Source organism: Carassius gibelio, chromosome B13 (assembly GCF_023724105.1).
Source record: "Carassius gibelio isolate Cgi1373 ecotype wild population from Czech Republic chromosome B13, carGib1.2-hapl.c, whole genome shotgun sequence".
Taxonomy (NCBI): Eukaryota; Metazoa; Chordata; class Actinopteri; order Cypriniformes; family Cyprinidae; genus Carassius; species Carassius gibelio.
In genome coordinates this window covers 27,898,217-27,911,175 of record NC_068408.1, presented here as the reverse complement: position 1 = coordinate 27,911,175, position 12,959 = coordinate 27,898,217, and the positions used below count along the sequence as shown (strand labels likewise).

Below are 12,959 nucleotides of genomic sequence, written 5' to 3'. Positions count from 1 at the left end.
TTATGCAGTTTAAGGTTTAAAAAAAAACACAATTTTCCACATAATGTACATTATTGTTGCTCCTCTATGCCCCACCCCCCCCCTTTCTGAAACGTGCCAATTTTTACGAAGATCATCGTTCTGAAAAGAGAGGTGGACACTGATTGGCCAGCTATCCAGTGCATTGTGATTGGTCGAATTCCTCAAGTGCGTGATGGAAATGTTATGCCCTTTAACATACTGTGTTTCCGTCTCCCAGCACGATGAGACAAAACCAATTAAATCCATTACAAATGAGGCATTTGTTGCATCCAGTGGGAAGATAATTACGGATTATAATAGTTGTTGCATATCGTGCTGCGTAAACATAAAACCATGTCTGCATTTGTGATCGGAGAAACGACAAATAACAAGTCTACTATACACTGCTCAAAACTCGCGTTTGAATCATCAGTGGCAAATTATATCAATATAAAAAACATACTTGCGTGAGTCAGAAGTGCCAGACTGTCCTTGCAAAGGTGGAACTGGCCCCAGACTTTGTACCACAGACTGATTTTATGCTACTGGTTCAGGAAACAGTTCTCATCCTCCATAAAATGTGCTGCACACATCTGAATATTTTGATTGAACTGTTCTGGATCAGTGTTGTAAATGCAACTTAAACACTTATTTGTAGTTTTCCTCTCTTGGAAGGCCAAACAAAGTAGTTTGCTTTCACAATGAAACGTATCCCCAACATGTCGGCGAGTATAAAAGTTACACTGCCTTTCTTTTGAATTTTGGGCGGTGTTATGCAAATCTTATCACATCGTGACATAGACGTGGGGACATGTTAGAAAGAGCCGTTTTAGGTAGGAGTGGTTGAATCTGAACTTTTATATAGAATATCTCTTTGGATTTGAGACTTCAGTCTTTGCAACTTTTGGGGAAGTCGTGGCCTAACGGTTAGAGTTTGACTCCTAACCCTAGGGTTATGGGTTTGAGTCTTGGGACAGAAATACCACGACTGAGGTGCCCTTGAGCAAGGCATTGAACCCCCAACTGCTCCCTGGGCACCGCAGAATAAATGGCAGCCCACTGCTCCGGGTGTGTGTGCACAGTGTGTGTGTTCACTGCTCTGTGTGTGTGCACTTCGGATGGGTTAAATGCAGAGCACAAATTCTGAGTATGGGTCACCATACTTGGCTGAATGTCACCTTTACTTCATTTTCACTTTCACTTTCACTTTTTCTTTATGCACCAAGAGCTTCTAACAATCCAAAGAGAAATGAAAAATTGAATCAAATGACCCCTTTAAAATGCATAAACGCATTGCATTACACCAAATACACACAATAATGTTATTATTTTTAATGTAATGTTGATATTTAAATTTTTTGCAACATCATATGACCCCTTTAAACATCTCTACTACTCCCCCTGTTGTATAAGATCAGTATCTCTTTTGCACTTGTGTGATAATGCTTAACTATATGATGTAAATATGAGACAAAAACTCTAACGGGGCATTTTTGCACGATATCTTGATTTTTTTTTAGAGATATTCTAACTACGTTCTCTAGGCTCTAGTTGTTGCCCTGCATAATGTTTGTCATCAATCAGCTGTATGAAATGTCAAGAGAAAAGTGAAGAGCTCTTTATGTCCCTCTTGCCAGAGTCTTTTATCGCTGAAGCATATTTTGATGGAGTGTGGTGTTTTGAACTACATTAGGACTCTTACTTTTATGTTGATTCTTATGAAAAGATTTTTAATGAAGTGACACCACTTTTAATTTAAGAATTTTGATCAGAGACAAATTTTAAAAGCCTCTTATGAAAGCCTGCCATATTAGTTATTTTTTCCTTTTTTTACCGTGTTATCTAGCATGGCGTTAAACTACAAACAAACAAATCCACAGCCAGTAATGCATACAGAAATGAATCCACATGGACACTGAACTTTACAGATGAATGGAAGTATTCATATAAAAATGATAAGAAAAATACAAGCTGCACATTTCTGCCTTTAAATCATCTAGAGCACATGCTCCATAGAATTGCTGAATATGCTTTTTCAATTAGAAATTTGGCAGATTAGTTTAAAAAGGCATTTCATTTATTAAACTATACGCAGTAATAAAGCCTGTCAATAACACATGCATGCCTGAGACATTAGGACTATCAGGAGAACATATAAACGTCCCACTTTGGGAGTTTGCAGGAACAGCATTAAGACAGATGAATGATATTCTGTCCGTGTCTCTGTGAAGACTGCTGTACCTGCCCTTGACCCTGACCTCTCTACGACTCAAAGCTCTGTGGCTGTCAGAGAACCAGTCTCAACCCCTGCTCACCTTCCAGACGGACGTGGACCCGGAGTCTGGAGAGAAGGTCCTGACCTGTGTACTGTTGCCTCAGCAGCCCTGTGAATCAGAAAACAAAGGTAAAGCTCTGATGTGTGCCTGACACTTACAAGATCCTGCAAGCTGGTTTTCATCAGATATTGTGCCTGAAATGTCTCTTCTACCGGACATATGTGAAAACACACAGTCTCTGTGGCATGTTTTCAGGACATCAGAGGATGTGGAGCTCTCTTTCTGTCAGACGTTCTGGGCTTTCGGTTTTCTGTGTTTTTGTGTTTTTAGGCGAGCGGGGGTTTGTAGAAAGGGTCAAATGTGGCAGAAGTTGGCGAAACGGCTTACAGATATATTTGGGATAAGCTTTGGAATTGTAAAAACTAATTTCCTTGTTTTCTGTATAAAAGAATTGCAAATGCTGTGTACTAGTGTGGTTACAATATCAGTAGTAGTCAGTAGTCTGTACCAATACCAGTAAAATTCCACTGATCTCTGTACAAATTTTGGTACCATAGCAAAATTATTTAACTCTGTGAAAATAAAAATAAAATGTGTTATTACTGCTATTTATTATTAAGTAAATATGTTCAAATGGTAGCATGTTGCCATCAAAAATGGGCAATTATGTAAACATTGCAATTGAAAAGAAGCAATTGATACAAATTACAGGTAACAGAACAAGTGTAGTGCCCTTATACAGCAAGCTTTAATGTTATCACAATGTCAGACATCGATGTTTCAGATTCAGTCCTACATTTTAATATGGCCATCAGTGCTGAAACTTTCCAGTGTGTACTTGGCAGCATGAAAAATATAAAGTTTTTTTTATTTTTTATGAATGTGTTATATAAAGAAAGTGAGCAAAGAGTGCTCACTGTATATTTAATGAAGCTGATATCATTTCATCCACAAAGGGATAGTTTATCCAAAAATGAAAATTCTGTCATTAATTAATCAGCCTCGTTCCAAGTCGTTCCAAAGCTCTAAGACCTTCATTCATCTTCAGAGCACAAAATTTTTTTGATGCATTCCGAGAGCTCTCTGACCCTCCCATAGACAGCAGTGTAATTCCCATGATCAAGGTCCAGAAACATTGCAAGGACATCGTAAAGCAGGCAATGTGACATCAGTGGTTCAACCGTAATTTTGCGACGCTACGAGAATACTTTTTGTGTGCAAAGAAAATAAAAATGACTTTATTCAACAATGTGTGTCCTCCGTAAAAGACATATGCTGTTCTGTGTCAGCTGCGCCACACGGAGACGTTGTTTTAGTTCAGATCAAAGCGTAAATAATTTAGACAACGGTTATGTATGTGATGCTGTCCAAACTAGTGCTATGGTGAAGTGGAGGAGACAATTTGTTGAGTAAAATCATTGTTTTTATTTTCTTTGTGCACAAAGTATTTTGTAGCTTCATTATTGTACGGTTGAACCACTGATGACTATTTTACTGATCTCCTTGTGTTGATCGTGGTTATTACATTTCTGTTTATGGGAGGGTCAGAGAGTTCTCTTAATGCATCAGAAATATTTTAATGTGTGTTCCAAAGATGGACGGAGGTCTTATGGGTTTGGAACGACATGAGGCTGAGTGATTAATGATGTAATTTTCATTTTTGGGTGAACTATCCCTTTAAGTGAAAACTGCTGTTTTAAATTCTAACTGTATTGCACAGTGAGTCTCTTTTTTTTAAGGTTGTGTTTACAGTACTTGTCAAAATTTGGAAACATGATTTTGAAATGTTTTTAATTGAGGTTTCATGATTTACATAATTTATTTGATGCAAAGCTGAATTTTCAGCGCTCATTACGCCAGTGTTTAGGGTCACAGATGCTTGAGGAATCATATCCGCTATAATAAATTATAGTGTGAACTTGGTGTGTATGCATGTGTTAAATAGCAACTGCATCATAACGAGATCAAGATAATAAAAAAGAAAAAGACTAAGATTAGTGGGCTTCAGGGAGGGGGATGTTAGATGTAGAATATGCCCTTTAAATGTTTCCATCCTAACCAGCAGTACACCACTTTCGAGGCATCACGGTTCTGCCAAGTTTATCTGTAAGGAGATTCTGCCCATAATCAGATTTTTGGTGTAATATTTTGATAACATCCTGTGTCTTCTGTGCTTTAGTCTCAATGTGGTCCTGTGGGATTTATGGGTGGCTCAACACACCCGTATGATTCAATGTGTGTGTTGATTTGAGGGGAGGTAAAGGTGCAGCAGAGCATGTACAGATCAGGTCTTGATATTCCTGAGCTTTCTCTGGCCTTCCTCCACGCTCATGTGCTGCTTTCTACATGGCGCCAGCGGATTGGACGGCTAAAGAGGCTTATCTCCTCTGAGCTCAGCTCAGCCTCAGATGTTGCCACAGCCGTGAATTAACCTAAACCCATTGAAACTTCTCTTTCATTGATGAAACTAGGGGTCAGTGGTGAAAAATACAGTAGTGTGGGAAGTTGACATGTCACAGTCACATGATCCTTCAGAGACCATTCTGACATGCTGATTTGCTGCTCAAGAAACATTAAAATTTCTACCAAGAATTACATCAAGACGCATTATTTCAGCATTTTTTTTATCACTGTTTGTGCTGGAAATTGTGATACACTATCAGATTCATAACAAAGGAATGAATTATTGAATATATAATTGAATAAAATGTATTAATCAAGGCCCTATTAAATTGATAAAGTGTCAGAGAAGACATTGATGTCCTTTTTTTTTTTAAAGAAAAGATTATTGTTTCAAATCAAAGATAATGTTTCCACAAAACTATTATGATTATTGTTTCAAATCAAAGATAATGTTTCCACAAAACTATTATGCAGTAAAAAACTGTTTCAACACTAATAATAGCCATTGTTAATAAGTGAGCATCAATAAGAAATAATTGCGCACTAAATCAGCATAATGCTTATTTTGGGTTTTGCTGACACATTGAATGACTCTTGAGGTTTTTTTTAGTCATCACTTCCTCTGATATGTTTGGATGTGTTGGAGGTCAGGTCACGCTGAGTTTTACTTCATATATAAGCTCCTCTGTGTGATTTTATGAAAACTAGAGTAAATGCAATAAAAAGTTTTTCCCCCAACCCAGTAAAAGATAAAGGAATATGTTTAACCCATATGTGTAAAAACAGTCTGTGCATATGTTCTTTAGGTTCTGATAACCTCGCCCGCTGTGGTGCTCTGGAGAGTCTGGTGGAGAGCGGCGTGCTGGATGACACCTGGGACGACAAAGCCACCAACAGAATGAGCACCATCCGTTTCATGGAGGAGGATGATGATGAGGATGACGAAGAGGTGAGGAACGAGGCTCTGCTAAATGTATTATATTGATTTAGCATGATTATGAGCTTTGTAAAACTGATGTATAAGGTGCCTTTTTAGTGGTCTTTTGGTTTAAAGATGACCTCAAACTAAACCTGTGGTTTTTTGTTTTGTTTTGTTTTGTTTTTAAAGGCCATATTTGCAGTTTTTACATATGTCTACTTGCATGCTGTATTTAATATAATTTGGCCCAAATATTCAAGTGGGTATGAAGACCACAAGGTTTGGATTACCCAATGCTTACAACATAAGCCCTATTTAGTCTGTAATTGTTCCTCATGGGGACGTAAGCTATTTCCAGCATTTATTACCTCTGAATCCAGAATGCCGGGGTTTTTCTCCCAGCACTGGCATAAAAATCCTGACCAAATCACCTACTGTTTTTTAACACACACCAAGGTCGTGTGATAATTTAATTGTCTGAATGCACATCTCTGAGTTTACTAGAAGAATTTGATTCAAAATTCCAATCTTTTGAACTGTTGCCATTCACTGTAATTTGCATGCGTATTTAATAGTGAAATTTTGGAAAGTATTTGCAAGAAAGATATTTCATAACTGCTCTACCACAGTGAGTAGGAGCTATTAAGAACAAAAAGAAAAAATCAAAGAAAAGTACGTAAGCATTTGAATACAGTTGGGGTGCTTCAAATTAAGCGATTTAAAGAACAGAGATTTTTTAGTTTTAGAGTTTAGAGTTTTATTTTGGTTAAATAAAGGTCATAAATAAATAAATTTAAATTTGTGGCAAACATCTACGATGTGCAACACTGTTTTAATACCAAAAATTATATGTAATATATAATTCATTTAACTTATTTCGGGAATATGAGTTCCTGAACATGATGGAAGCAGTATTAGAGAGAATGTGGATATAGTGTGCATTAAGGGCACCGCTTGAACATTTACTTCCTGTCACATGCACTGGCTCTCAAGTGGCCGAGACCACAAGTTTGGGTATTGGGACAGGCTCCGTATGTTATGCATATTTCAAAAGCAGTATGCTTTATTGTGTGACGTGACCTCCTCATGCTTTCCATCATCTTGAAAATGTTGATACAATTATGTCACACTGGAAAAGACAAATCAAGTGCATTGCACTGTGGGACATGTAGTAGGTAAACTGCATGCCAAAAGGAAATGCTGTGACATAAAACACACTTCAGTGTGTCCCACCTCAACCTTCTTTTTTCAATCAGACATACTTTTTTTAATGGGGTCTTAAAATCCTTAAAATCTGTGAATTAAAATGGGTTGTTCTTCTTGCTGTTTCTCAGAGGACACTGTTGCGGCGGGCCACCCCACACCCCGGCGAGCTGAAGAACATGAAGAAGGTGGCTGAGAGCATCCGAAAGGACATGAACGCTGCCAAAGGCCTGGATTCCAACAAAAACGAGGTCAATAACGCTGTGGACCGAGTGACCACGTCTGTGTGAACGCTTTAACTCCGAGATGTCTCTTACCCAGTGTGTCTGTCCCTGAAGCCCCCGCAGAGCCATTCCTCACTGTGTTCTCCCAGGGGCTGACCACCAGAGCCCCTTTTCCAGCCCTGCTACCTTCATCCGCTCCTGCCCTGTGTCAGGGACGAGTCCTCACTGCACGGTGCCTTCTTTTCTAAAGACCTCCAGAGCATTAACCGGCAAAGGAATGCATGTTTTTACTCTACCCTTCGGATCCAGTGCTTTTCTTTGACACACAAAATAGGTAGTTGCACTACAAGTCTTAACATAAATCTGTCAGAACCTTTAATATAGAAATATGAATTTGTTATATATGCTCTATTTTTTTATTTTCAAACACTGGGTGCATTTCTTTCTTTTGGTGATAACACAGAGCCCAGGTGTTTTTGGACCTACTGATTTTAAAAATTCTTTTATAGTTGCTTGTGAATATTGACACTTTTGTACGTGTGGCAGCTCAGGTGGTGTAAATTTTAGAAACAAACCGACAAAACAAAAAAAAAGCGTATCCAGTTACCTAATCAATGAATTTCCCATCGCTTGGACTCAATTTTAGAATTAAAAGCATTCGAACAAAGTGACAGATTTTTAATGTCATACACAGTTGATTCTTATCTGAACATGAGGGGGCAGCAGGTTTTTCTTCATAACCCATGCAGTTTTCATTGTGTGTAAAGAACAAGTTTCGGACTAGAAGTGAATTAAAAGGGCTAATGTGTTAGTTCTGGACATGTGGACCGAAGAGAGTGAAGGCTGTCCGACTGACCAGCACTGTGCTTAAGCAGTTTTTATAAAGGAGGTACAATTAAATAAAACTCTTTTGTAATTAAGGTAAGGGTAGGTAGTTATTATCTTCTGCTTTGGTTTAGGTGAGCAGTTTTTCCCTCCAAGTGCCAGAACGCACTTTTACAAGCAATGCTATCAATTTATTTTTTATTATATATGTGGTACACTACGGACTTCATTTTACATTGTATGTTTTCATTTTTATTCCAAGAAAGACATGGTTTTTAATGTTGATTTTGATCTTTTAATTCTTTCTTGTAAATGAAGCTGCACATAAAACAATCGTAAACGGGCGCCGTTTCTTGGCCAGAACGTTTATGACTTTAACCACTGAAATAATAAAATTATTTCTTGAAATCAAAGGTTGAGATTCATTATTTATACAGAGATTTTAATATTTATTACACAAAAATGTTACGGATGCCTTGCCACTTCTTTTTTTGTTTTGTTTGTTTTTTCGGATTGATGTTAAATGTTAAAAGAAACAGTTCAGCCAAAAATATAATTTGTCATTATTTAATGCTGTTGCTATTCCAAACCTTTACGCTGTTATAAATGTATTAATTTTTTACAGTCATTTTTTATGATGTATTTTTATGTAATATTTATTATCTGAGCTTTAGCCCATTGTTCGTCCATCCTTGCTTGTTTTCTCCCACTCAGTTACCTCGCTGTTTCCTTTGCTCACGTGTGGCTTTTTCTGCATTATTTCACTTAAACATTTTGTGTACTGAACATTTTATTTTTATAAATAGATACAATTTCCATAATAATTATGTACTATTCAATCAAGCATTTAATACTGTTACAGAAGCTTTGGAATGCACATTGTATACTTTATATAAATAGACATGAACAAGATTTAGAAGTTGCTCTTTAATTTTACCCATGGATCATGACATTGGTTCCTGGTGGTCATTTTGCTGATTCTATATTCCACGTGTCCGTGTTTATGGGAACTTCTGTTCAGAAGGATGCATCACATTTATATTTGAAGGCCACTGATAACAAATTACTTTCTCTTATATATTCATAACTCACAAACACAATGACAGCTGTGCAGAAGTTGCAATTAAAATAATAATAATAATAATAAAAATCCTATTCAGGGAAGTTTCATCACATCCTTTGTGTGACTTCTTCCAAAGGAATGATTGCAAGACATTTCTCACAGCTGAAGATTCATTTATCCACATAATGCTATATTGTTTATTGTGTGATAAGAGTACTTTTGTTGTCATATTTTGGCAGTGTCAGCTGTGGCTCATTCTTTGAAACTCTGTCTGAAAGCCAGTAGCTTGTCCTTGAACGGTATTCTCACTGTTGCAGATGATACTGGTGTTTGGCATTTACTGTTCATTGAAGCTTTTAGCTGAGCTCCAGTGAGTCTCTGGTTCTCCAACTAGTGACTGTGATAACAGATTTGCTTTCTTTTCTTCCCAAAACAGAACTGCATAGAATCATTTGTTCTCTCTCTCTTTCTCCCAAAAAAACAAAAACAAACTCAAATAGTCGCACAATAATATAGGGGAAGATGCTCTCTTTAATCATTCACCTGCTGAACACAGTTCTAACCAGAATAAGAAAGTAACAGAAACTATGTGAATATATATGTTTATCATTATAATGATGCCATTTTTATTTCCTTTTCAATTGTAAAATACTAAATCAAATAATAGATGTGTGTATTCAGACAATTTAGTTAATAACTAATTACTGCTATATCAGATAAACATTTATAAAATGATGTCATATGATTATATGATTCCAACTGACACTGATGAAGAATTAATATATTTGAAACATGTTGTGTAATTCTTAAATAATGGATCTCTGAATTATAATAGTTATTAAATTAGTTCAGAGATTTATGTTTAAGATCATCAGTTTATAAATAAGATTAAGATGAGATTTAGTGACATCATCAAGAAGAGAAGTAAATAAGGTTTTTAAAAATGGGTAAAAGAATTAAGACTACATATCTGCCTGGAAGTGGTTTTATTTAGCATGAAGTAGTTTGGGTAAAGACTAAAAAATACACATGATGATGAACTCGATGGAGAAGAGTGTTATAATGGGGCTTTTCATAGTTTATTACTATTATTATTGTTGTCGTTATTTTAATGATCCAGCTGTCTATATCTCAGTGGTGAAGTTATGATATAATTTTAGCATAACATACCAGATGATTGTGGTGTGTGTGCACATCAGCCATGTATATCTTTTCAAATCAGTTATTACTGTTGCAATTGGATGGCCATGAAATATTAGATTTGAACAAATTAATAATTTATGAATTTATTTTTATAAGGCCATTCAGAAATGAATGAACATGCTAAATGGTGGGAGTACGAACATAAGATTCAACTGTACCATATAACAAACATGTATCCTAGCTACATGTCTTAACAAGTGAGTGCTCAGATGATTGTCATTTTTCTTCGTCTATTTAATTAGTGAAGCAGCTGCAGTCTCAGTAGAGCATAATTGGCAAGTAATGATGGAGATCGAGTGCTTTCTGGTCGCTAAGGTAACCTGATGATTTGGACAGTAGACAAAAACAAGTGATGTTTCTTAGAAAGGAAATGTAAAAAATCCAAAGACCCATCAAAGCAGGACGTTATGGTGATTTATCAGAGGAAGGGGTGTTATAAGACAAAATCAATATAATAAAAGACACCAAATTAGATACAGTTGCAATCAAAATGATTCAACCCCTTTAACCTGCAAAGACATTTTGCTGCGGAGAACAACATTTTATGAAATCAATTCAAAAACAGGCATCAGTAAAGTATTAGAGAAAGTTGGTTAATACACTTTTGAGTGATTCTAATAATGGAACACTGATGAATCATGATCAAATTCAAAGTGGCTCTAAACATTCATGTTTAATATTATTCAACCCCTGTTGTGCAGAATCTTTTATTCTTTAAAATCACCAATAAACTCTGTCTGTAGGTGTTTAGAAGCTTACTCTTAGTCACCTCTCTACTACTACCTTGGCCCATTCCTCGACCCAAAAAGCTTCCAGATCACTGATAATCTTTGGTTTTCACATTGCCATTGCTTTCTTCAAATTCAACCAGTGTGGCGGTGGAGGCGTGGTTCAGCGAGGTCTGCGACGGGAGAGAGAGCCAAGAGACGAGCGGTGGTAAGTGGTTCAAGTGAGAAACAAGTAACACCTGGCTCTCGTTATAGTGATTGGCGTCGGGAAACGCTATTTAAGCCACCCGAGGATCGGCAGAGAGAGAGAGACCTGAGGACCTGGGGAAGGACGCAGCAGCAGCAGGAGCATTGCAGCACGAGAGTGAATCCTTAGTGGCGAGTTAATGTTTATGCGCATGCGGCGCGACTTTGTTTTATGGTTTTGTTTTGTGTTAAAGAAATAAAATCTTCCTCGAGCCTCAGTACGCTGACCCTGGTCTCCTTCCTTCACACTCAAAGAGAATGTGAACTGTTTTACACTGGTGCCGAAACCCGGGAAGGAAGGAAAAACACACCGCCATGCAGACCCCGTCAGGCCCATCGGGTTCGCCATTTGAGGATATCATCACGTCGCTCGTGGGCCTGCATCAGGAGCAACATCCAGGACCTGGTTCGCAGGGCCGCCGAGGGCCGCACCGCGCTGGATGACGGAGCTGGAGCCGGGGCCCGGGTCACTGGGAGGGGAGCGAGGAACCTCCTGTTGCTTCCCCACGACAATCACTGGACCCACTTCCGGCCACTAGGGCGGCAGGGAGGCCTGGGCCGGCCTGCTGGCGTTGCGTGGATCCAGGCCATTTCGTGGATAGGTGCCCGGTGATGGAGGTGGGGACGTTCGGGTTGTACCAAATGCCAGTGAGTATAAAGGGATCGGGCGTTGGTGGATTCAGGTTGTAACCAGACCTCCATTTATCAAAGCCTGATACAATCGGGGGCATTGGATATAGGCCGCATGGTTAAAGTGAGGTGTTTGCATGGGGATATTGTGGAATAACCCGTAAAGGCCATAGCTATCAAATCTAGGGGTCAAAAGCATTATGTAGAGGTGGCCGTTAGTCCGTGCATCCGGCACCTGATAATTTTGTACGAAATTGTACGAATTGTTGGGCATTAAAGTGGTACATACCAGCGTCTATCACCCACAAACGGACGGACTGGTCGAACGCTTTAATCGCACCTTGAAAACGATGATTCGTAAATTCGTACAAGAGGACGCGTAAAATTGTGACAGATGGCTGGAACCCCTCTTATTCGCTGTGTGCGAGGTCCTCCAAGCCTCCACGGGGTTTTCCCTCTTTCGAGCTTCTTTACGGATGCCAGCCCCGGGGGGTGTTGGACATCCTGAAAGAAACTTGGGAGGATGGACGCTCGAAGAGTAAAAACGAAATTCAATATGTCATGGACCTGAGTGCAAAACTCCATACACTGGGGTGGCCTCACAGCACCCTCACAGCTCACTGACATCAGATGGTTGCAGTCCGAATTTGCCGACGTGTTTTTGCCTCTACCGGGTCATACTAATCTGATTCAGGACCATATTGAGACAGAGCCAAGTGTGGTGGTTCGCAGCTGGCCGTTTAGGTTATAGAAAACAAAAAAATTGATAGTTCAGGCTGAATTAGAAGCTATGATAGGGAAGGGAGTAATCGAGGAGTCCCACAGTGATTGGACGAGCCCGATAGTTTTGGTGCCTAAAACGGACGGCCCGGTGTGCTTTTGTGTGGACTACCGCAGGGTGAACGCAGTGTCAAAGTTTGATGCTTATTCAATGCCGCGGATTGACGAGTTGCTCGATCGGTTAGGCACGGCTAACTTTTACTCGACATTGGACTTGACAAAGGGATATTGGCAGATCCCCTTATCTCCAATGTCCAAAGAAAAACAGCCTTCACCATGCCGTTTGGATTGCACCAATTCGTGAAGCTTCCGTTCAGTTTGTTCGGAGCCCCGGCTACGTTCCAGCGTCTCATGGATAGGGTGCTAAGACCCCATGCTGCATATGCTGCGGCCTATCTGGATGATATCATCATCTATAGTGGAGACTGGCAGCGGCACATGGAGCATGTGAGGGCCGTC

General features: G+C 38.9%; 1 protein-coding gene across 1 annotated transcript in view; it reads left to right on the top strand.

Moving 5' to 3' along the window:
* lrrc1 (leucine rich repeat containing 1) overlaps positions 1–8,263 on the top strand; it is a 40,457-nt gene extending 32,194 nt beyond the window's left edge. Inside the window, exons 12-14 of the mRNA XM_052573005.1 lie at positions 2,232–2,404; positions 5,486–5,628; positions 6,933–8,263. Coding sequence (XP_052428965.1) covers positions 2,232–2,404; positions 5,486–5,628; positions 6,933–7,091 — 475 coding nt within the window. The 3' untranslated portion in view covers positions 7,092–8,263. The remainder of the gene's footprint in view (positions 1–2,231; positions 2,405–5,485; positions 5,629–6,932) is intronic.
* The last annotated feature ends 4,696 nt before the right edge of the window (positions 8,264–12,959 follow it).